Consider the following 23,485-nt stretch of genomic DNA (forward strand, 5'->3'; position numbering starts at 1 on the left):
TCATAATAGTAAATTGTATTTAAACAAAAAGATAGCTAAATAAATTTTCATTTCTAAACAAAGTTATTTATTATAAGCAATTTTGTCAATTTTGTTCATTAAATTTTCACAAAACTATACTTAACGCTATTAATGTCTTCTATTTTCAATTCACACATTTCGTGATGCATTTTTTACCTCTTTAATTCGAAATTTCCACTGAAAGAAAAATAAAATTATTTATCATTCGTTTGAAAATGAAACTCATTTATTTGCCTCAGTAAGTCCTTTTAACATAAAGTGGTTTTATGTTTTAAATCATTGTATATTGTTGAACAAAAAACAAAGTTTTGTTATTTTAAACCGAATTTTTAAGTGTTCCTTAAAAGCATACGCTTTTCAACTCTGTACGATAATGGAGTGACCAAACAACCTAATTTTAAAGTGACCTATTTCATGTCATCCGCTATGTAAACGGAAATTCCATTAGAATCTATTTGCAGAAGATTTTTTATTGATTCACTTAGCAATAAGGTTTTATTTATTTGGTTTGAACGCAAATTTCAAGAATATTTCTTGAAACGTTTCTATACGAAATTAGGGCAGTCTAGAGGCCTATATGTATACTGTATAGGTATGTTTTTAAAAGGTCGGAACTTTATGATATAGATTTTTAAATGTCAACTCATATTGCGTTTACTTGCTCTACCATAAAAGAAACATGCTACTATCCACTAGGCATACAGTAATTGTCTTTAAATCCATTGTTTGAAATATAGGTAGATAGTAATAGTTTATTGAATTTTTGTAATTTACTTATTATGACATATAAAATTTAAAAATAATCAGAGAATTTATTTTTATAGACACTAAATAATATAAGACAAAGCAAGGCTAACTGTAAATACCGACCTATAAATTGTACGAAAAACCGACAAAGCTGTAAATTCTGAATCAAACTTACCGCTTCCTAATGCAAGCGTTTGATAATTCAAACCATACAAGAAACAACAAAGATATATGTGTATTACATAATGAAGCATACTCATTCCTTACAAAACCTTCCAAGATTACAGCTCTTCTTACTAGAAGCTTCTCTCAATTCGCGCCACAGTAGGTATTCGCTGTATAATATAACTTCTTGACACTTATTTCCTAACGAATATTCGTGTCTTAGAATTCAAAGAAGCTTTCTATTTATGGACCGCCTCAGAAACTCCCGATCGCAGAGTTATAAAGCGTATATTATTTTTTAATTCGATTCCGTTACCCTCGCAACCCTTCCATGTTATTTATATTTAATTTCGTTCGAGCACCCGAGGGTTAAGAACGTTTATTTGACGTCAAAATATGACTTGCTCAATCTTTATGCAGTTATACCACTATACATAGTGTTCTGACTTGAGTCAAGTAGATATGTTGTTGAATAACAAAGTTTTCAACAGCTATTAATAACGTAGTGAAGACGGTAGGAAAATAATAAATTCTATACATTGTCTATAACACAAATCGAATCGCACGTACATTTATTAATTAAAAAACCTATTTACCTTCATATCGAAAAATTATAAACCAAATAGACAACATCTTTCCCTACGTGTCGAAATTTATCGTTAAATTCGTAGGTTATTTTTTTTAAATTTGGGTGCCAAATTAGAAAGTAATTACCTAGTATTTTTGGGTTAATGTTTATGATGACAATGAATGTAATTTTATGCCCATTGAATCAGGTACCTACGTAAGGAACTAACAATTTTACTAACAAAGCTTCTAGGAAATTCCCGCTTGCGTCCACGTTATTTCGTGTTTAACAAAAATCGAAATAAAATTATATAAACACGTAAAACATAACAGTTTTGGACCGAATTGAGTTTCTGATGTACAAAGCGTGTACTCGGGGATTGCAAACTTTCAGGTTAGTACTGTTTGCATTGGATTCGTTTTGCAGTTCCCAACACGACGCCATTTTTGCTGTTTTGATTAACATTCCGATGTCAAATGGTGTTTTGAATCCTTCAAATTGTGTTGGTTTTGGTTTTGTTGAACCATTATTTGTTTCTGATAGAGTTTATAAATTATAGTAATGTATTGTATTGCCTATGCTTAAATGTCATGTTTGAAACAAATTACATAAAATGTTGCGTTCCACATTTGAATTTACAGAATAATTCTTCTAAATATTAATAGTAAACGTCGCTTGGTTATTTTCTTGAACGCACTTTGAGTGTCTTCCCGTTAACACACACTGTACATTTAAAAAGAAAGTCCTCTTGAATACATACATAAATAATCTGGAAATTTAGTATTAAACTAAAATTATATAACATAATTTAACTTATTTAAAGTTAAATTATGTTTAAGACCAAATAGCCTTCGCTTCCCGAATATACTTCGCTCATAAAATTGCGGGTCTCCGAATTAACGCATGCCTTATCCGTACTGCTACTAAGCCTTAATTACTAGACTTGCCGTGTCTCTACAAAACCGTAAACTTGGATAAACACGCGTACATCGTAAGGCACTAACGACCTAGATAACACTCGTGTCATGCGAAGCGAGCAATGTATATGGTACAATTTGTAGGCAATGTGTGGAGCTGACGTAGTACAGGTACTGAATATATTCCTTGCGTCGGTTTTAGCGTAGATATGGTTAAGAATTATGACACCGTAAATTGTAACGATTGTTTGTATGGACTGGTGATTTGTGAACGTGGCTCTGCGGATAAAATACATCGATGTTTTCGATAAAGAATGCGGATTTCATGATATATTTTGAACGAAACACGATGTATTATATTATGGAAACGAAAACGTCTATTGTTTGTAATATGTAGTTAAGATTTCGTAAATATTAGTTTCGGTTAAATTACAATACGAGATGAGAATTAAGAAATTTGTGAGGACCTTTTGAAATAGGCAACATATTTGCGGTCTATTCATACATAAATTATTATATCCCGTTTATCATTGTCATCTTCAAAATATAAAGATGAGGGTTACATTTCATACAAATTTTCTTATAGGTATGTGCCAAAAATACCCTAGAACAAAATATATCCATTAAACTAATTGATCTTTGGATTAATATCATATTATCATGACTATGAGCTCTGTCTTACCAGTAGAAATATTTTTTAAAACGTTAGTAACACCAACATCACAAAACTCGGTTTAAAACCCGCGTATGATATCATGCATTTTGAAAATCGCTCAGAACTTTATAAAGAACAACACAACAGATAACCTTTTCAACCTCTCGTATAACACCTAAAACCATCTTGCTACGTCTCTTTGTTAACATTTCATACAAAAGTTAAACGTTTTGAAAGCCTTTGTTTCATAACATATTTGAAAAGGCATTCAAAACTTTGCCTATTTTGATAGCGGCGGGAAATGTTTTGCAATTCTAAAATGTCTGCCATGTGACATTTCAACACGGTCTAGACAATTTAGAATAACATTTCTAACAAGTCGACAGCTAACCGCTAAGCACCTGACACTTCTGCCACTAGAAAGTTAAGACGCTGACACTATAGTAACGTAGGAAAATTGGAATGGGCCGGACTGTCGTCTGGACGACACTCAAGGGCCCGGATTTGTTGTAGACGCTTGAGAAATTGAATATTTTTTTTTGTTTTATGATAGTCTGGACGCGGCATTAAAGCTGAAGTGTTTGAATATTTTTGCTATTAAAATATATTTAGCTATTAACTTTTTTAACTTATAAATAATTGTTCGACACTAGAATAAAAATTTATTTAAAATAACCTAGATACAACGATCAATCTTTGTATTATTTAGTTGAAAAAAAAATCAAATAATAAATAATACGAATTATTCAAACAGCTTTACGTATTTTTGTTTCAATATAAATGAGTTTTCATAGCTCTGCTTCGGGTTATAGGAAACACTTTATAAAAAAATGTTTTGATTTTTAAAGGTAAATAAATGTTTTCCTTTATCTACCCACATTTAAACTGAACCTTTCTACCTATTTCCTCCATATAGTAAATACATCTATATACTAATATTATAAAGCTGAAGAGTTTGTTTGTTTGAACGCACTAATCTCAAGAACAACTGTTCCGATTTGAAAAATTCTTTCGGTGTTAGATAGCCCATTTATCGTGAAAGGTTATAGGCTAAAGGTTATATATACCCTAGGACCAACAGGAGCGAAGCAATGCATGTAAAACCGCAGGGCACAGCTAGTAATAAATATGGGTCAATCTAGATACTACAACATAAATATATCTTAGATCTATGTCTTCTTATTATTTCAAATGAATTAAACTATTGTGATGATAGCTACAGGGCTCCAAATAAAGGTCTCCGAGTCCGTTCCCTCGTCCACTGACCCTAGCTTCGCATATGTGACATTCACCTTGTTAGCGAACTTTACTGCAGTGTCATTTCTATTGTGAAATGCGTTACTGTGAAATTGGTGACGGTTGTTAGTTAGTTTTATATGATTACTTTATTTTTATATGAAACCGAATGTTTTATTGAGAAGTTAAAATCTTGTACGATAATCACTACCTTGATACAGAATAATATACGTTCTGAGGCACTGTCCTCAGTAATTTTGTTTTAGTATGTTTTAGGTTTAAAATCTATGCTATTGGAATAAAATATAATTGCATCTTCGAGATAAGTAGAACTTACTTATCTAGCAGGTATATACATATCTTATCTAATATCTAATATATATTATAAAGGCGAAAGTTTGTAAGGATGTATGGATGTTTGTTACTCTTTCACGTAAAAACTACTGAACCGATTACAATGAAATTTAGCACACATATAGAGGGTAACTTGGATTAACACATAGGATAGGTTTTATCCCGGAAATCCCACGGGAACGGGAACTATGCGGGTTTTCCTTTGAAAACGCGGGCGAAGCCGCGGGCGGAAATCTAGTAATCTATATGGATAACCAAAAAATCCTCCTGTTCGGGCAGTTACCTAAAGGTCCACGGGCCTCGGCAGCTAATCCCTAGAGTCTTGAAAATATTGCATTTACATGGCTTAGCTTATACACATGGTATAAACCTAGTTGATTAGGAATAGCTTTCTTTGACTCAAAACGAGTAAGAGCATTATTGATTTTCCCAATATATTACACGTGTTACATTATCATATAGAGCTCTATAGTCTATATATACTAACGTGATTTGAATATTCAAACCCCTTGTCACACTGTCAGAATTAAAATTGGATGAGACTACGAATGGTTTTCGCAATTAAGACATGACTGGTGCAAGAATGACAAAACGGTTTAGCCGTCTTCAGACATCCTCCATTAATTTATTATCTGTGACACGGGAATGTTTGCTAAATAAGATACTTGTAAGACATGATCCGTATTATTACAAAAATGTAATTGGATCTGGTTTAAACAAAGACTATAAAGTCATGGTTTAACTTTAGTACAGAGGTTTAAACTTGGCCTTATCTATTGTCCTTCTGAAGTTTAACATTAAAGCGTGTTTTGTAATAGGCTTTTAATTACACCATGGTTTTAAAAAATAGGAGAAGGAATAAATTATTAAATAATACTTTATTTTTAGAAATAAATACTATTTTTTATCCTCTTTAGTGGTACATTTTTAATGGACCGTCCTTTTCTTTTAAGTTCTGGTTCGATCACTGAAATAACCTGTGACGTATGATAAAACACAAACCAACAGAATATTTAAGTGGTATTATAGCGCCCGGCAAACTTCTTGGAAAAAAAAATAGCGTGGTGGGGGAAGTTTGCGCATCAAGTTTTAGTACATTTTTATATGCGCAAGCTTCCTCCACTACATTAAAAAGTGGTCAAGTTACGTGCCGACAACTATACCATATACCTGCGTGCGAATTTCTTTAATGCTGATGACATTACCAACAATATTCGGTACCTAAAGCGATGTATTAAAAAAATCTAATTTGAGAAGTACATAATGTTCTATAGCTATGAAGTATTTTGCTGTTTTGCTTGAAGACAGTATTTAAGACGTCATTTAATTTGACTTCTGCTAACCTAATTTATATTTAACTACCTTTCCACCAGCAGCTTCGCCCGCGCAGTCAAAGAAAAACCCGCATAGTTCCCGTTCCCGTGGGATTTCCGGGATAAAACTTATATATTTCCGGGGGTAAAAAGTAGCCTATGTCCTTTTTCGGGTATCAAAATATCTCTGTACCAAATTTCATGCAAATTGGTTCAGTAGTTAAGGCGTGATTGAGTAACAGACAGACAGACAGAGTTACTTTCATTTATAATATTAGTATGGATTAGCCTCTTTGGGTGTGTTTAAAATAAGAGATTAAAATAAGATATAAGGTGTAAAATAAGAGTTTTAATTGTTTGTTGTCATAGCATGCATAGCAAAGCATAGAATATCTATACATATAATAAAATCGTAGGAAAGTCAAAACTGTACATTGAATATTTTTTTAAAAGAATACTTGATCCATGATCTATAATCGATATAGAAGCCAAAAATATAGTTTTTAGAATTTTTGTCTGTTTGTCGGTTTGTCTGTTTGTCTGTTTGTCTGTATGTATTTCCGGGCTAATCTCAGAAAGTACTGCATAGATTTACTTCAAATTTTGCATGAATATTCCTAAGAGGTCGGGTGAGGATAGTTTAAACATATTATCATGATATCACCTTCGCGGGAGGAGCTGTGAACCTTTATTTTTCTTACATATTCCGTGTACTACGACAGCGTACAATCTAAAGACTCATGTTTAAATGTTGGTTTCGAGTAAGCCATGCTATTATCTAGCTTTACAAAATAAAAACTATGTCATTTACGTAATTTGGGCAGAGAAACAGTTTAATGAATTTAGTAGCATAAAGACAAATTTGAAACAGCGCCATCTATGAGATTTCGTAAAAATCAAATCAATTTACATGTTATCACTACTGAACAACTGTTGAAAATTAATAATTTAAATATAATCATGTTATTTATTTAACTCTTTAACCCATAACTTCCCTTCCCTATAAGGTGCGCTTATATTTCGTGTGAATATACTACATTTTTAAAAGTGAGGGTAGATGTTTATTATTTTAAGTCAAACTAGACACCATTACAATTAATCTAATATTGATTGTGTTCATTGGTTACATTTTTAATCTTCGTGTTTTATAAATTTATAAAGAATAGAAAAAATTCGATCACGAGGCGGGACTCGAACCCACATAATTTCGTGATCGAATGTTTCTATTCTTTATAAATTTATTATTTATAAATTTATATTTATAAAGCATTTGAATAAATAAATAAATAAAATTAAAATAAATGTCATAAAACCAAAAATATCAAATTCAATCTTCGTGTTTTGTGAATTTTCACCATGCGTTCCCACAAAAGGTAAGTTGTTACTTTTATAGGTATTTATTTTTATAATGATAGCAATTCATGTTTTTTATTGGTTTTATAATGGTTTTATATTACACTTTTAGAATGAAATAATAAAATGATGAATTCTTTTTGACTTTTACAAGATTTTGAGGTGCGTTGGGAACAGTAGTTTGTTGATAAAATTTTATATGTAAGTAGCTTTTTTTATTGATTTACAATTATTAACGTTTGATTTTTTATTTACAGATTCAATGTTCATAAAATTATATCGCCTTTGGAAGACTATTTCTGCTGACAATTTTACAACAACACTTGAAAATTGATGATTTGATGATGAAGATAGTGGCAGCAAGGATTAAGTGGAAATTAGTAATCATCCGCTTCGTCAATTTTTGACTGAAGTTAATGTCCAACGTATGGTTCAATCATTGGAAGTATCTCGGGTAATTTTGGAGGATATTTTTCAGGAAGGAGAGGAGGGGCAGCCAACCACATATCAAACTACTACGTTTTAGTACCGAAAAAAATGTTATTGCCAAATGAAACATAAATTTTGCACTCACAACTGTACAAGTTATGATTTTTATTCTGACTTTGCTGTTATCTGATTATAATATTTATCGTTATGGCTATCGAGGTACCGACCGTACTGGGATGAGAGTACATGATATTATACCTACTCATCATCCAGGATTGCTTAGAGCATTTTCACACTGAAAAAGATGTTTTCTTTGAATCGTAGTTGCTTCATTTATTTATTTTTAATCATTTTACATAATATGTTTTATATTTGCCCATTTTCATTATATTTTATAAATAAAATGGAACCAACATAACTTTGTTACGTAGGTATCATTTCTCTATTAATAATCCGTAGGCATATTTTCCGAGCACCCCATTTAAGGTGCGGTCCTGAAATTATAAAAAGTTAATGTATACTTTTGCCTAATATAAGCTCAAGATCATTTTTAGATAAAAATAACAAAAAGAACTTATTTATTAAAATTTAGTAGATAAAAGAAATTATGTTACGATTTTATAAGAAAACACAGTATATTTATTAGGCGGCGGTGATCTCTTCCAGGCAAAAGATATTCATCAGCTCAATAAAATTGAATAGTTGTTGTTAGTTATTCTTTAAATTCACTGATTGTAATGAGCATTTCCGCATGCAAGTTGTATCGTAGTTTAGATATATCATAGTTTTGACACATTACAGTTCCAACAAAACCCTCAAATTTTTGAGCAGAGTTGAGCAAGATAATTTAAAAAATGTGCTGTGTTAAGTATTATAGAAAAGGTTAGTTCGTTGATAATTATCATTTCTTCATCATTTACATGGGTGTTGTTAAATGTTAGTAAAAATAAACTTTGACTGTTAATACTTTTGTTCAGTATTTACCTGTATGATTTTTGCTTGGTAATTAATATGTATATTTTCATGTCGTATAGCTAATTATAAACATAAGTGTGATGTGAAACTAGCTGGATTTATTTTTACACACTCACAGCCATATATTTTATATTAAAATAGTGTAAATCATAATATTTTTTCACAATTAAAAATATTTCCTTTTTTCTGATGGTGTTGGCATCGAATTAAACCGCGCTGTCGTTTCGTTCACTAAAAGTGATGTTATGAGGACCGAATATGTAGCCGCCTCAACTTACGGAAACGAGAGTAACCTGCGTTGTCTGTTAGTTATTGTATAGTCGAATTTAACGTTACATGGAAATTGGAATCTAAATATATTATGTATACTTAGGTATATTAAATCTGTACATGAAATATATTTCCTAAATAACTATCACGGGGTGATTAGGGATCGACACTGATGCCAAAGAAGCAAACAGTAAAATTTTTGTCCGTATAACCGGTATAGAAACAAAAACTACTCGACGGATTTAAACGAAACTTGGTACAATTATTTTTCATATTCCTGAGCAGAGCAGTAACTCCATTTTTAAGCTTTCGTCGCGTGTGCAACCTTAATGGTTAAAGCTACACAGAAATCATGTATTCAGAAAGAAATGTTCTCCTTATTATATAAAAAATATCTCCCGACATCATAAATGTCTATCTTTTATGGTTGACTCACAATAACACGTGTAACTTCCGATAGCTTAGGAGTTCGAAGCTTTCTGATTATATTTGTCTATAACACTCTCAGTCCGTTTTAACTCAATTTTTATTTTCATGCATCAGTGCCACCTAAAAAATCTTTATCTCGAAATTCGAGCAAAGCTAAGAAAATGAGAAATAAGAGTTCTCAAGAATCGTTAGAGGTATACTCTAGGCCGAAAACAACACGTGTTATGCCGAGAACCTGAAACCGCTTCACAACGAGAATTGCGGCTCACAGCTGACCGCGAACGGCATGTACTATCCCGTGAGACCGAAACCTTCACTGAGAGGGTATAACGTCTCACAGCTGATCACGGCCGTCACATTTTATCTCGAGAATCTGAAACTTTTACTCAATATGAAGACCGTTTGACAAATGATAGGGTGCACCATAATATTATTCGATCTCTTGAAGATGAACATGAGCATAAGCAATGACTAGAGTAGGGACGCGAATATTACAATTAATTGAGACAAAAACGATTATTAAGTTTGTTTAATGAAAGATTAAGAATTGAAACTATTCGGTCTCTGGAAACGGACGAATAGCGAGAGGCCCCTCTTACTGCAGACAGATTTCGCATAGTCTTAATGACTTAGAGGTAAACATAGAAGATCAATCTACGAATTCGGTGGTGGGGTCCGACAAATATAAAAGTGGGTTTTCTTATAACCTCACAATTGATTACAGATCATCTTCTGTATAGGCGATATTAACGTAGTATGTTATTTTTGTAATGCTTTAAAGTGGAGTAAGGAGTCGGCTTTCGTTTGAAGATACACCGGAACCTTTGAAATCACTACTTTTAGAGGAACATGACGTGCAATCTAAACAGTTCTTAGACAATATTCGCTCTTATAGTAGTGCGTTTCAAATGATCCTTTGGTGCTCAACAATTATCAGAAGGTCCTTTCATGCTTACTTTTAAGATACAAGGTCAAGTTTACCATTTGATAGGATCCCTTTTGCCTGAAGGCCAACCTAAGTTTCTTTAAATATATTTTGTATTCGACTACAATGAATAGTCGAATACAAGAATTATCAATATTTCTCGAATTTAAAACTGAACTCATTTCACAATTTTAGAACATGTTTCATCAGGTTAATTCGTATGTATGCAGTTTTAAATCGACATTAGAAGCTTTTCCTCAAGATGGTGATATTAATATAAGATTGTTATAAATGTCTATCGGCACTCAGGAACTCCCTGGGCGTGTATAACGCCCAGGCCACAGTATTACAATTTTTCCTACAGCAGGGCGACGAATGTATTTTCGCATAGCAAAGGAGGGGAACTCGCGGGGGGTCAAGTGACGCGGGCCACGTACCATTAACATGCTTAGTTTGTGGTACCGAGCGCGAAAGAAAGTCATCGTGTTTTTGTTTTGTTACTATGTAAACTAACGTAATTTAATACTTAGGTACATATTCTATAACGGTGCGCTCAAACTGTTAATCTACATTTTATTTAGATTATTATTTGAAATACTAAGTAATGTAGAATTTAAATCACATTCCTTCATGTTTTCCTCAGATTTTCAATTTTCTCCGATTTTAAGATTTTCAGAGTGTTCAATTTTAATGTAGTTAAATTTTATAAGAGACAATTAAGAATATTCAAAAATAAAGTGTCACGTATTTTTTTTAAACGACGAATGACCTAAAACGACGTAATCGCGGACGAAGTCGCGGGCAACAGCTAGTAGCATTAATAGATGTGATTACATTGATATTATTATTAGTATTTAGTATGTATTGTATTAAATTACAATTATTTTTCTAATTTTGAAGCAGAAACAATTGACTAAATATAAAAAATCTTGTATCGTCTGTGATAAAACGGATTTATTAGGTATACCTACTTAACGCGATTTGTTTAATAAAGGTTCTTTTTCACTTACCTTACAATACTAATTATAAATGAATCTTGATCTTTAACAATTAAATAGAATGAAAAGCTCGGTTCATTAATTTGAGTCGTTTTCCTTGTAAACCCTACCTTTGTTCTTTCAATTAATAGGATAGAAGTACGTTATTTAGCAATGAGACTGAACAATGGGATTTAATATGAAAAAAAATCCTTATTAGGTATGTGTGATAGGATAACAAAACTAGATAAAAAACTGTAACTATATTAACAATTTTAATTTAACAACCCAATCGAAATTGGATCATCCATTTTATCTATGCAAAACTCACAGATACTATCTATTATAAAACCTAGCATGTTAGTACAGGAGTTAACAAAATCTAAAACAAACAATTGAAATTAATTATATGAAATTATTCGCCAAAGTATTTGGCATTGTCAATAAACAGTAGAATAAAGTTTATAAGTCAATTAATTTGAGTAAGAAATATACAAAGTTTCTTGAACAATATTTTGAAAGGACTTGTTATTCTTGTAACAAAACCAGGTTTTGATTAAGGGCGGCTTGCGCATCGTCGTTAAATACAGTTTAAGAGCGACGTAAACGCATTTAGTCTGCTAATTATAATTAGCGTCTTGCACAACAAAAATTTAGGCACTAATCACGTTTAACGAACTGTCAAAGTTAAATACCCAAAGATGGCTATTTAGCGTCGCTAAATATGTTTAGTAGTCAATCGCGCGTCATCATTTTGAGGTTATAGAAGTTTACTATTATTTTATAAAAGATTTAAGAGTTCGGTAGGAAGTTTGTAAGATAGATTTGTGGGAATTGTATTATGACGACGATGAGGAGATTATAGAATATATTAACAGACCGAGGGAATTGTTTGAGAGAGCAGACTTATTTGGAATGTATTCGGACGACAAATTCTTCAGAAGGTTTCGTCTAACGAAAGAAACCACTACAATTTTGTTACAGCAAATAGCCCCACATTTAAAAACCAGCAACAAGTAAGGAAATGTACTTATTATTAATGAAAGCTCGTCGGTCCATTTCACGAATTTTTTTTTAAGAAATGCAACCATTTTGCTCTAAGTCAAGTGTACAACATGTGTACAACGCACAAAAACGTAAAAAGGAACGCAAGAAACTGCTTTACCGACTCCCTAACTACGATTAGTTAAATTACTATCCAAACGGACATGGGCAAGACCTTTTTAATTGTATTTAAGCTAAACATATTTAGCAAGATAAACGCATTTAACTAAATTCTGTTTAGACCAAATGTTGCGCAAGCCGCCCTTAGTTTGCAACTCCTTAAGAAATGCTGTACCGGTGATTATAATGTATTAAACTTTATGTTCAACTTTAGTTATAAAAGTTAAACTTAATTAGCAATATGTTTCTTTCATTTGATGTTAATTTGACCTAAATAAGAAGTAATGAACTAATGAAATTAACAACGTTAGTTTAATTAGTTTTACTGCAAAAATAAGTTTAGGTATGATCGATTTATAAATGCATTGTTTAAAATGATTTTATGCATTACCTATAGCTACTGAAGTTACTGAATCTATATACCTACTACTTCTACTATAGCTATTGAAGTTAATAAGTAGGTAAATCAAAAAACGATAAAATAATTATAGCATTTAGTCCATAATAATAAAGAAACGAAATAAACTACGAAATATGCACTTAATGCGTATAAGCCAAATATTATTCTAATGATAAAATGTAATAATATATAGGTGAATATTATTTAGATTTTTCATTGATAAAATGTTTATATTACCTTCCTTTGTTACAGGACTGCACGCAGTGAAAATAGTGAAAGTGGTAGTGCCCGAAATAATACAATATGGTGTGCAAGACGCGGTGATATTAGACTGTGATTACACATACGGTAACGACACTTCAGGTCTGATGGTGAAGTGGTTCTTTAAGAACAAAGCTAGGCCTGTATACCAATGGATTGCTACCCAGAAGCCACAGGATATGGGCATCCTACGGGGTCGAGTAGATCTCTCGTATCGGGCTTCGAATGATCCTCTAAAGATGCATAGAGCGTTGAGGATAGTGAAACCAAATACAGATATATCTGGGGACTACACGTGTGTGGTGTCTACCTTCATGGAGGAAGAGTCTAGGACGAAACAAATGATTGTTTTCGGTGAGTGCTTTTTTTGTTTATTACTGTCATAATATTAACAACGTTACTGTTGCAGAATTGATTTCTGATGGTATTCAGGTGTTTAAATTTTGACCTTAATTATTATTGTAGATAGGTTATAAGTAGGAAAATTCATTGTGAAAATATAATGTAATCGCAAAAATCTATCCATAAAAGTGAATAGAATATCCAGTATTTTTAATTAGTTGTGACTCTACTTGGATCGAAGTGGTATAAGTTTCTATAATTATTCGTAGCATGCATTTGTAAAATGATTTTGTTATCTGTAAAAAAATGAAAATGTTTGTTAACGTTGAGCTAAATTTACATTAAAATTATAGTTAGGATTATAATAATTAAACTGATATGGCGAGCTGCCATATTATAGCCGCAAAAATTCTATCAACATTTATGACAACTATAATAGATTGATAATTAAATAATAAAACGTATTGTAATTATTAATATTCACTTTAAATTATCTACTAATGACGCCACATGATATTTGTACTTTCATTATAATAAACCTCTAATTTACATAAAGCACATAAAAGGTAATTTGTTATTTAAATACTGGAACAATATTAACATAGAAATGGTCGACATAAACCAGGTTCCTATATTTATGGGATAAATAATAATATAACATTTAGGTACCTAACATAGTGTGAAGTATAATTGGACATTCTATAAAACAAAGTCCACCACCGTGTCTGTCTATCTGTTAGTGATAAACACAAAAACTTCTACACCGATTTTCTTTGTTTTATTTTATGGATAGCGTCGCATTATCGCATTATCCAGCTATGTTTAATTATGGTATTATAAGAATTTGCCAGTCAGTTCAATTCATGGCGTAAATTGACCCCAGTCAATTTATCCAGTCACCAGTCCTCTTATTCCCAAATAGGAGGTCATAATACGGCCCCTGGCCATATCCATAGCGTAACTCAGACGCAGAGACCAAAAAATACAGATTAAATTCTCCAAAACTAGCACTAGATCAGCGCCATCATTCCCCAATCTTACTCATCATAACCTAAAACAAAGAACATCTTGATAAAGTCTAGATCGCTTTTTATCTTAATCCCACGAAATTGAACCGAGTTCAGAGTTAATCCCTAATCAAGCTGGAACGTAAGTTGCAGGCTGACCTATTTAACTTGGTCCATTAGTGCGAAGACTAAATTAAAATCCATTTGGCCACATGTTTATGATGTATTGACGTTGGAGCGGCGTATATTGTTGAGCTTCCTGATTGCTTTCTGTGTGTTTTAAATGTTGCTATTATAAATACGAGAGTTTGTAGTGATTAGGATTGCCATGTTTATTAAACTATTTATTTTTATTTTAAACTAGCGGTCCGCCCCGGCTTCGCCCGTGGTACATGTTTACGTTTTCTCTACATAAGAACCATCCTCGTACTTCAAGGAATATAATAAAAAAAGAATTATCGAAATCGGTTCAGCCGTTCTCGAGTTATGCGCTTCCCAACTAATTTTGCGATTCATTTTTATATATAAGAAGATAGTTTGTACTGTTTAATCGGATATGGTTGAAATTTTATGGCATAGAGATATTTCGTATGTATATAGTCTGGCTTATTTCAAAGGCTACCTTCCTTTTGTGAGGATATAATATACATATTGTCCTAATATTTTTGTTATAATTTCACATAGGTACAAATTCTGATCGCATCTGAACAAAAAGCACAGAGATAATTCAATCAAAAATCTCAATGGTGACTTTTTGCATACTAAGCAAGAGAACCATTGGCTTCAGCTCTAAGACACAGAGGTCCAGTTTTTACCTAGAGAAATAAAATGTTATACGTATAAAGTAATTTATTTCTACTTATATGCGGGGTTTCTATCAAGCGACAGTTCCGCTCATTTGCCTTCCTGTCGTGAACGTTACCTACGCTAATGTGAGCTAGTATTCATATTTTTCCTCTGCACCTCCTTCTCGCTTCGCAAGAGTTTTATTTAAAAAATAAAATAGGTTTGAATTTTTGCAACATAAGTTAAAATTTCGACTGCTTCCTTGGTACAGTGGTTAACGCGAGGGTCAATAAAAAGAAAGAGAGAATAAAAAAAAATAAATTAAGTACCTTGAAAATATTGATCTTTTAAACATAGTCTCAATAGGGCAAAAAATATATGTGTTTATTTGTACCTTTATTGCTTTTTCAAAAGTGACATTAAAATTTCATCCATTTCCCATCACCATCCCTTAAAATCTCCATTTCCATGCATAATACATAAATTATGAAATATTAATCAACTATGAAACTCCGCAGATTCACTTCCTTCCAAAGAACAACATTAAATATTTAATTATTACACGAGCAACTGAGTAAGCGTCAAGTAAAACTGAAGGAAAGCATAAGTTTAAAACCATGCTCATATGTTGGAAACTTAATTCATTAAACTAATGGAGCGAGCCTGGTACTTATGTAATATTATAAAGCTTTAGAAGTCAGTCTTGAATAAAGTATGCATAGATTAAAGCAACTTTTATTACAGATAGATAGATAGATAGATAAAACGTTTATTCATAGAACACAATCACACTTACAAATAAAACACAAAAGATAAAAAATAGTAAGCAATACAGAAAACACTCATACACACAGAAATATTAAAAGTAACAATTAAACCGTTAATGTGCACTGCGTTCTACGAACAGGCCTTGGCTCAGCATAGATGTCTGAGTTTTTTTAAAGAAACCCGGACGCTGATATTCTGCCAATGCCTCTTGAGGGCAGAAAATTAAAATAAACTTAAATAAATGGATAGCAAGGGAGATAAAGGTTAAATATTTATAAAATTATAGTATACAATATCAATAAACATATCAATAAACACAAATGAAAGAGAAATACACAAACGACATATCAGATAGAATGACAAAAAAATACAAGATAAAGCGTTTGTCTCTTAGTTTATAAAAACCTCCAATAGGTACGCAAAATTGCAGTCATAATATAAAGATGATGTACTTGTACAAGTAAGTACTTTAGCGGTCCGCCCCGGCTTCGCCCGTGGTACATATTTCGCAATAAAAAGTAGCCTATGTTCTTTCTCATGGTCTAAAGATTATCTGTGCCAAATTTCATCAAAATCGGTCCAGTAGTTTATGCGTGAAAACCATACATACATACGTACATACAAACCTTTCCTCTTTATAATATTAGCATAGATAATGTCAATAAACCAACAATAAACAAACTTACCCGTAGATATCTTTGGTAGCACGACTTATAAAATATTATATTTTTGCAAATTTGTATAATTTAAGAATCGGTTAGTTTGTAAAAGCAACTCTCAAACCTTGTAGCCAATAAGTCAGAGAAACATTCTTTTTATCAAATCACTTATCAAAATGAAATTCGAATCATAATAACAACACATTACAAGCAGTCTTGGTTATTAAAATTATAAAACATCGAAATTTCTAGAACACTGAGTTCTATTTTTTAAAACACTGACACACATTTCAATATCAGAAACAAATTGGAATCGATAAAAGTTGACTAGACATTGTAAAACAAAACATAGTAAAGTTATATGGCGACCGAATTTCATATTTCGTCCGCTCGTAAAACGTTTTACTTACCGCATGACACGTACCTACTACCCTATAGCTTCAAGTATTCTGCAAGTTATAAGCATTTCACTCAATTAGTTATTATCATTTTAAATATCTGTATCTTAATAGAAAATTGTATTGCTCAAATAACATAGTATTTCAATATTATAAGCTCTATGTATAGTCTATGCAATAAGGATTGTCTTTGTCCTCTTCCTGATCTTTGGTTTGTTTTGTATTGTTACTTGCAAAATATTTATTTTTATCAGTTTCCAAGAGTTTTATTTTCTGAGATTTATTATTTAAATTTCTTTGAAAATTCAAATTTTGCTCATTAAATGTAATATTCGGGCACGGACAACAAAAACATTCCACTTTGGAAACTTTAATAAACATCTTCATCATTCAAAACATAACCAAACCATTTAAAAACAAGATATTACTCAGGTGATGTTTATGAACATTTCATATTTTGCACCACAACCCATGTTTTTGTAAGGCTAAGCAAATTTTATCCGGGCCAGCATCTGCTATCCGCTTCGCATCTCTTTTTATGCCTCCTTGTATGGATTCCGATACGGAAGGAAATTGCAAATATCATATTCCCTTAGTTTTACGGCCTTTTTGTAGACTCTTATAAGTTTATCCTGGCCCTTTGTCTGCTCTGACGTAAAAAAAAAACCAGCCAAGGTTGCCACTGGAAAAAAACACAATCGTAGGTAACAACCAAAAAAATTTATACTTAAATATTACAACCAGATTACAACGTTTTATCCTATATATTCTAAGGTTTTATCGTTCTAATAATAATCAGCAAATTATTAACAGAATATTGAAATTTCCCTGAAAGCATTTTTAATAATCCAAATATTATATAACCTCTTTATCGTTTATCAATTTGCTGGCACCAATACAATTTGAATTAAGAACGTAGTTTCGTCATTAATGCTAGAACGCGTTCGATATTCAAATTAGGCGCGCGAATTGAATAAAAATTTGTGTCGTGCCAACAGCTCATCAGATGGGGATTTTTAAGTGAAAATATAAATAAAAGTTTGAGAAAATCAGCTGTAATTTTGGATATATTGTGATTTAAAAGCACGATGTGGTGAGTTGCAAACATTTCAATATGTATATAATTACTAATTAACATCAATTACCATAATATCACGTAATGCGTAGTCTTTTGTCTCCCTAATTTTGTTTACCTATAAATAACTATTTTATTATTATTATATCTGTATTAGCTCAGCATTGCAATTGTTGAATGAATAGGTATACCGTATATTTTAGTTTTTATAATAATTTAGGACATCCTATGAAAGTTATTAGGTACCCGTATTTTACAACTATTAGCTATTACCTATTTAATAATTTTCTTAGGTCTATAAGTTTGCCAAAGTACGTAGTTATGTAGATAAAGTATGTAGGCTTGTACTTAATACCATTCTACATTATGACGGTTTACATGAATAGAAGCATTCTCCACAACTCATATTATTCAGAAGCATTTTCTAAATTAAGCGCGGGAATGAACTAAAATAATGAACGATGCATTCGTATTATAAGCATTTCCAAAATAACGTTCTAATTTGAGGATTGGAAAGGTGGAAAAACGGCTCTCCTGCGTCCTGGTTAATTGTTGTAAGTTTTTGGAAATTATTTTGTTTTGGGTGTTGAATGTTTTTAAGTAAAAGAGCGTTGATTATAATATAATTTTAGTTTTCTTCGTTCTCTCGAAGTAGTTCTTTCTTTTATGTAGTAGTGCAAAAAATGTTTTATAGACCGAATGATCCTATACATACTTTATTGACCAACATCATGATTATGATGTGAAAACTTTTGGTCCACAATTACGATTTATGAACTACAGAAAATATCCAGATTTTCAGTTAAAATGCCTCTTACAAGCTAGTTATATCAATTATTATCCGTAGATTATAAATGTAAGTAGGTCATAACTTTTCGTGATCGAAATAGTCATGAACATTTTCTCAAAATGAATAATTTACATCGCAAAAGAAATCGAAATTAGAGTCACTCAATTCACTACGTACGAAGAAAATATTTCATCAGCATATTCCAGCGTTTGCAGGGAATTTTTAATATCAAAAGTACGGACAAAACATCCGTTCAAAATCAGGCCATCACAATAAATCTACCTGTACCCACCGTGCATAATATTTTTATATATGTGCCTGCATTCGCCCTAAACTTTTTGACAGTTTGAAAATTTACCGCACGATTTTTACGGCAACTTATATTATCGAAGTTGAGAAGTTGATGCTAATAAAGGAGTTTATTTGTGCCTGTTTTGATTTACTGCGTGATAATGTGTCGATCATGAATTTTTTGGTTAATGTATTGTCACTTTATCAGTAGGTAGTATATGAGGTAATAATGTTTATTTAAACAATTTGCTATGAATATAATTCAAAGTACGTAGGTACATTAGTTTCTTGAAAAGCTGTAGGTTACCTACACAAAATACTTAAACAACGTTAACAATGACAAATTTACAAAAAAATATTTTGCGAACAAAATCTCTAGACTTGGCGCACATTAAAAGTTTAAATTGCACATAAAATATATAAACTAGGTTTGAGTTTAAAAGAGCCCACTAAAACCTCAAACGTTTTGGGACAAAAAACTAAAGTTTTAACACAAAAATGTAAGTAACATTAAGCCAAACAAGTAGAATTAAAACCGAAAACGGCAGCAAAAGTTCGCAACAAAGGCTAATTCGGCTTAAAAGTTAAATAAAAATGGGATACCAGAGACAGTTGGAGGGAAATTGTTTTTGCTGTTACATAAAGTTTGTTTATCGCATGCATGTTCACACTTCATTAGTTATCCTATCGATACAAAAATTATAAAGGTGCTCGTAAACGGGCTAGTTTTTTGACAATTTCTTGCTGCAATAGTATAGCTGCCAAGTTGCCGATTATATCTCTCAACATGCAACAATTGCTGCAATATAGCTGTGCAACGAAATTTACATTTGTAAATAGGAAAAAAAAATCTTTTCTCTTTGAAAGTATGAGAAACTAATGATGCTAATAGGTATTATATGAACAAAATTGATGTCCATCGGTTGATTGACATTACTAGATTTTTCATCATGTAGAACTCCATAATATTACGTCATGATAACATCATTAATATTACTTATTCATTCTTTCAACCATTTCACGTCGATTTATTGTAGCTTCTTTTGGACAGGCTGTTCAATCATGATAATAGTATATTAAATATAGGTAGTGGTTAAACAGTAAGAAAATGTATATTTGGACGGTATTCAATTGTATACAATGTACATAAAATGAACCATCTTAGACTACAGGATGTTAGTGAACTTAGCAGATCATTTTTAGCAGATCAAAAAAAAAATGTGAGTTCTTATCGCGTGCAGTTGAGTTCTACAGTTCCTGATACTTTTTAGAAATAGTTCTGGCGTTTTTACCTTAAAAAACGACATTTGAAAAAATGATCTGCCAACTTGCCGTAGTAGATAATTTTTAGCAGATCAAAAAAAATGTGAGTTCTTATCGCGTGCAGTTGAGTTCTACAGTTCCTGATACTTTTTAGCTGTCCACCTGATTGCAGATGAGAATTCGAAAGTACAGATAGAGATTTTTTCCTCTTGTCTCCATAATTTTTGTACGGCGTTGCGGAATAATGGATTATAAGCAGTATTGAAATAGTATGACACCTTATGACACAGATGACGTACAAAAATGGTGGTCCACAAAGTCGGGATTAATTATTTTTATTTTCCGACAATGTCCGGGGTAAATTTGGTCATTGGATTTTGTACGGCATCTGCTACAATGCTTATTTATTTTCTATATATACAACTTTTTATTAATCCCATACAACCTTGCAGTGCCCGAGACGAATTTCCGTCTCATACAAAACAAGACTGACGATGACACCGTGAATGTCATCTGCGCGGCGGACGGTGCCTTCCCCGCGCCGAACCTCACGCTCGCGACGCCTGAGAGGTAAGTAGTTTTTTCTGCAAAAAATAAGTCATAAAGATATTAGGTGCAATGTTAATTTTAAGTTTAATTTTTTTTAAGGTTTAATGAAAATATTGCTTTCATGTGAAGCTCATAAAATAAAGGATACGATAAAGCTTCATAAATATTTCTCTTTTTTTATTTTTAAATAAATAGGGTAGATACCTATGAAATTCAAAGTATCTAATTTAGTAATTCACATTTGAAGGTAAAATATTTCATATGTTATCCATTGTACGCTTTAGACAGCATAACTTTCATAAATTGTGTTTCATACCGTTCCTTGAGACAAGAATAACTATTATCCCATGGTCAACTAACATAATATGTAATTATTAACAATGAACGAGTCGAGATATTTGGCTTTGAAACAAATCCAGTCAACCGCGAATCGCTGAGATTCTATATCATTATTAACCCTAGAACCGTACCCTGGGGTACAAATGAAAAAAAATTCAGAAAATCTTCTATATCTTTTTTTCTAAACAACGGTTTCTTTTGCGCGTTCGTGTATTTGTCGGGGATGTGGAGACACGTAGATACCGTATTCGATCAGTGGTCAAGCTATTGAGAACACGTCGTACGAACCTGTCGGGGTACTCCAGTACCCCTGGGTACTACGAACGTAAGTATTTTAAGGTTCATTTATTTTATTTTTTCGCCTTTAGGTCGTTTTATTTTATATTTTTTATTGATAAATTTAATGTACAATTATAAGTTTACTTTACATTCATGTTATATACATACTGTTATTGTTAAATAGTGTAGGAATTTGTATTTTCAACAAATTTATGATTTACTGCATGATTTGAATACCTGAGTTATTCATTTTCTTTTTTTGATGGCAAATGATGGATGAATTTTGATTTTTTGTGGGAGGTGGAATAACAAGAAGAGCTGGTACTTGGTGAGGCATCAAAATATGAACCTGACGAAAAAATTTTAATTTTTTATTATAAAAAACTTAACCTAGAAGAACGATTTAAGTACATAACTTTGCCAATGTCTCTACAAATAAGTAATGGAGATATTTTAGGACAACAATTACCAATAACTGCAGGGACCACTGCTGTTTCAAAATCTGAGATGTAACTGTGAATTTCCACGTTAAAATTCCGTCAGTCCTGCACACAGTGCAGGAAGTGAAAACTTTTAATATATTTTGATCACCAACGTAAAGTGTGTGTAAATTGTAGAAAAAATATAAAAATGCCATGATAAATTAAATGATTAGGACCTAAATGAATGTAAAGATGACCTTAATAAGTCAACATTTAATAAAAGTTAATAATCTTTTTGTAATCTTGTTTTTTTCATAGGGGTACACTTGTACCCCTGGGTACCGTTAATGAAATTTTAATATGGGTACGGTTCTAGGGTTAAATATTCTACCGTACGGCCAAGGGTAATCAGATTATTGTGAATCGGATTAACTGACGATTATGGACTAAGAGGCTTGTACTAAACGCATGTAAATGTATGGAATTTAACTGTAACAGACAGGATGAAACGAATTCAAATCAAGACAAAGCCTGTTGTAGTGGAAAAATACGTCGCGATAAAATATTAATTCTGTCCAAAATCCTATGAACTTTAAGATATGAAATGGTATACAATATTGTTTGAAATACAGGGAAAAACTAAAGATAAACGGGGGAACACTTAACTGATTAGACGGTAGACTTCATAATTTAATTAATATCCATAATAATTGATGTAAGTGACGTAAATCTTCTATAAAGAGACAGGCCTCCTGGAAGGTCGTAATCCAGTAGGTATGATGGCCGCAATGACGGATGTCATAGGTCATCGAACTTTTTAGTTCTTGGATATGATGGTTCCCTTACGATGTTTTTCTTTAGTGGTGGGTGTAAATAAACTCAATTCAAATCGTATAAGCTATTTGTCGATATCCCGACTTTTAGATTAAAGTCCAAAGCCTCGACCCATCGAGCTTCTACTCACTTCTCTTAAATATATCCTCATACAAGTTATTTTTCATACTTTATTTAAAAAAATACCTAAATATATAATAAGAACTTTACATTTTACAGGATACGGTCGTCAAATAAATCATTTAGATTTTTATGTACAATTATGTCTTGTAAATTCATCCGATTTACGCAAAATCTTGTTCTTTCAAAAATATGCGTAGGTGTTGCTATAATTAAAATACCTCCCAAGGAGCTATCTAATTTAGCTAAATAATGTAAGAGAAATTTGATAATTTTGCCTGTCCTTTACACGAGATTACACTGTTCCTATTTACAAGCCAATATAGCAGATAAAGCAAATTATAGCAAAGCATACCGCTGGAGGAATGCCTGTATGACCTCGTGTATCGAAATTAAGGTATATG

General features: G+C 31.9%; 1 protein-coding gene across 2 annotated transcripts in view; it reads left to right on the plus strand.

Moving 5' to 3' along the window:
- Nucleotides 1–23,485, plus strand: part of LOC149482042 (uncharacterized) — a 319,962-nt gene that overhangs the window by 30,160 nt on the left and 266,317 nt on the right. For both annotated transcript variants that reach the window (XR_016316649.1, XM_089703739.1), the window contains exons 2-3: nt 13,151–13,513; nt 20,991–21,108. Coding sequence is in view for 1 of the 2 variants with exons in the window: in XM_089703739.1 (XP_089559865.1) it covers nt 13,151–13,513; nt 20,991–21,108 (481 nt within the window). In the remaining variant the exon portion in view is untranslated. The remainder of the gene's footprint in view (nt 1–13,150; nt 13,514–20,990; nt 21,109–23,485) is intronic.

The sequence above is a fragment of the Colias philodice genome, chromosome 15, assembly GCF_061535455.1.
Source record: "Colias philodice isolate Cphi_HAF_F1 chromosome 15, ilColPhil1 Martin Lab GWU primary, whole genome shotgun sequence".
Classification (NCBI taxonomy): domain Eukaryota; kingdom Metazoa; phylum Arthropoda; class Insecta; order Lepidoptera; family Pieridae; genus Colias; species Colias philodice.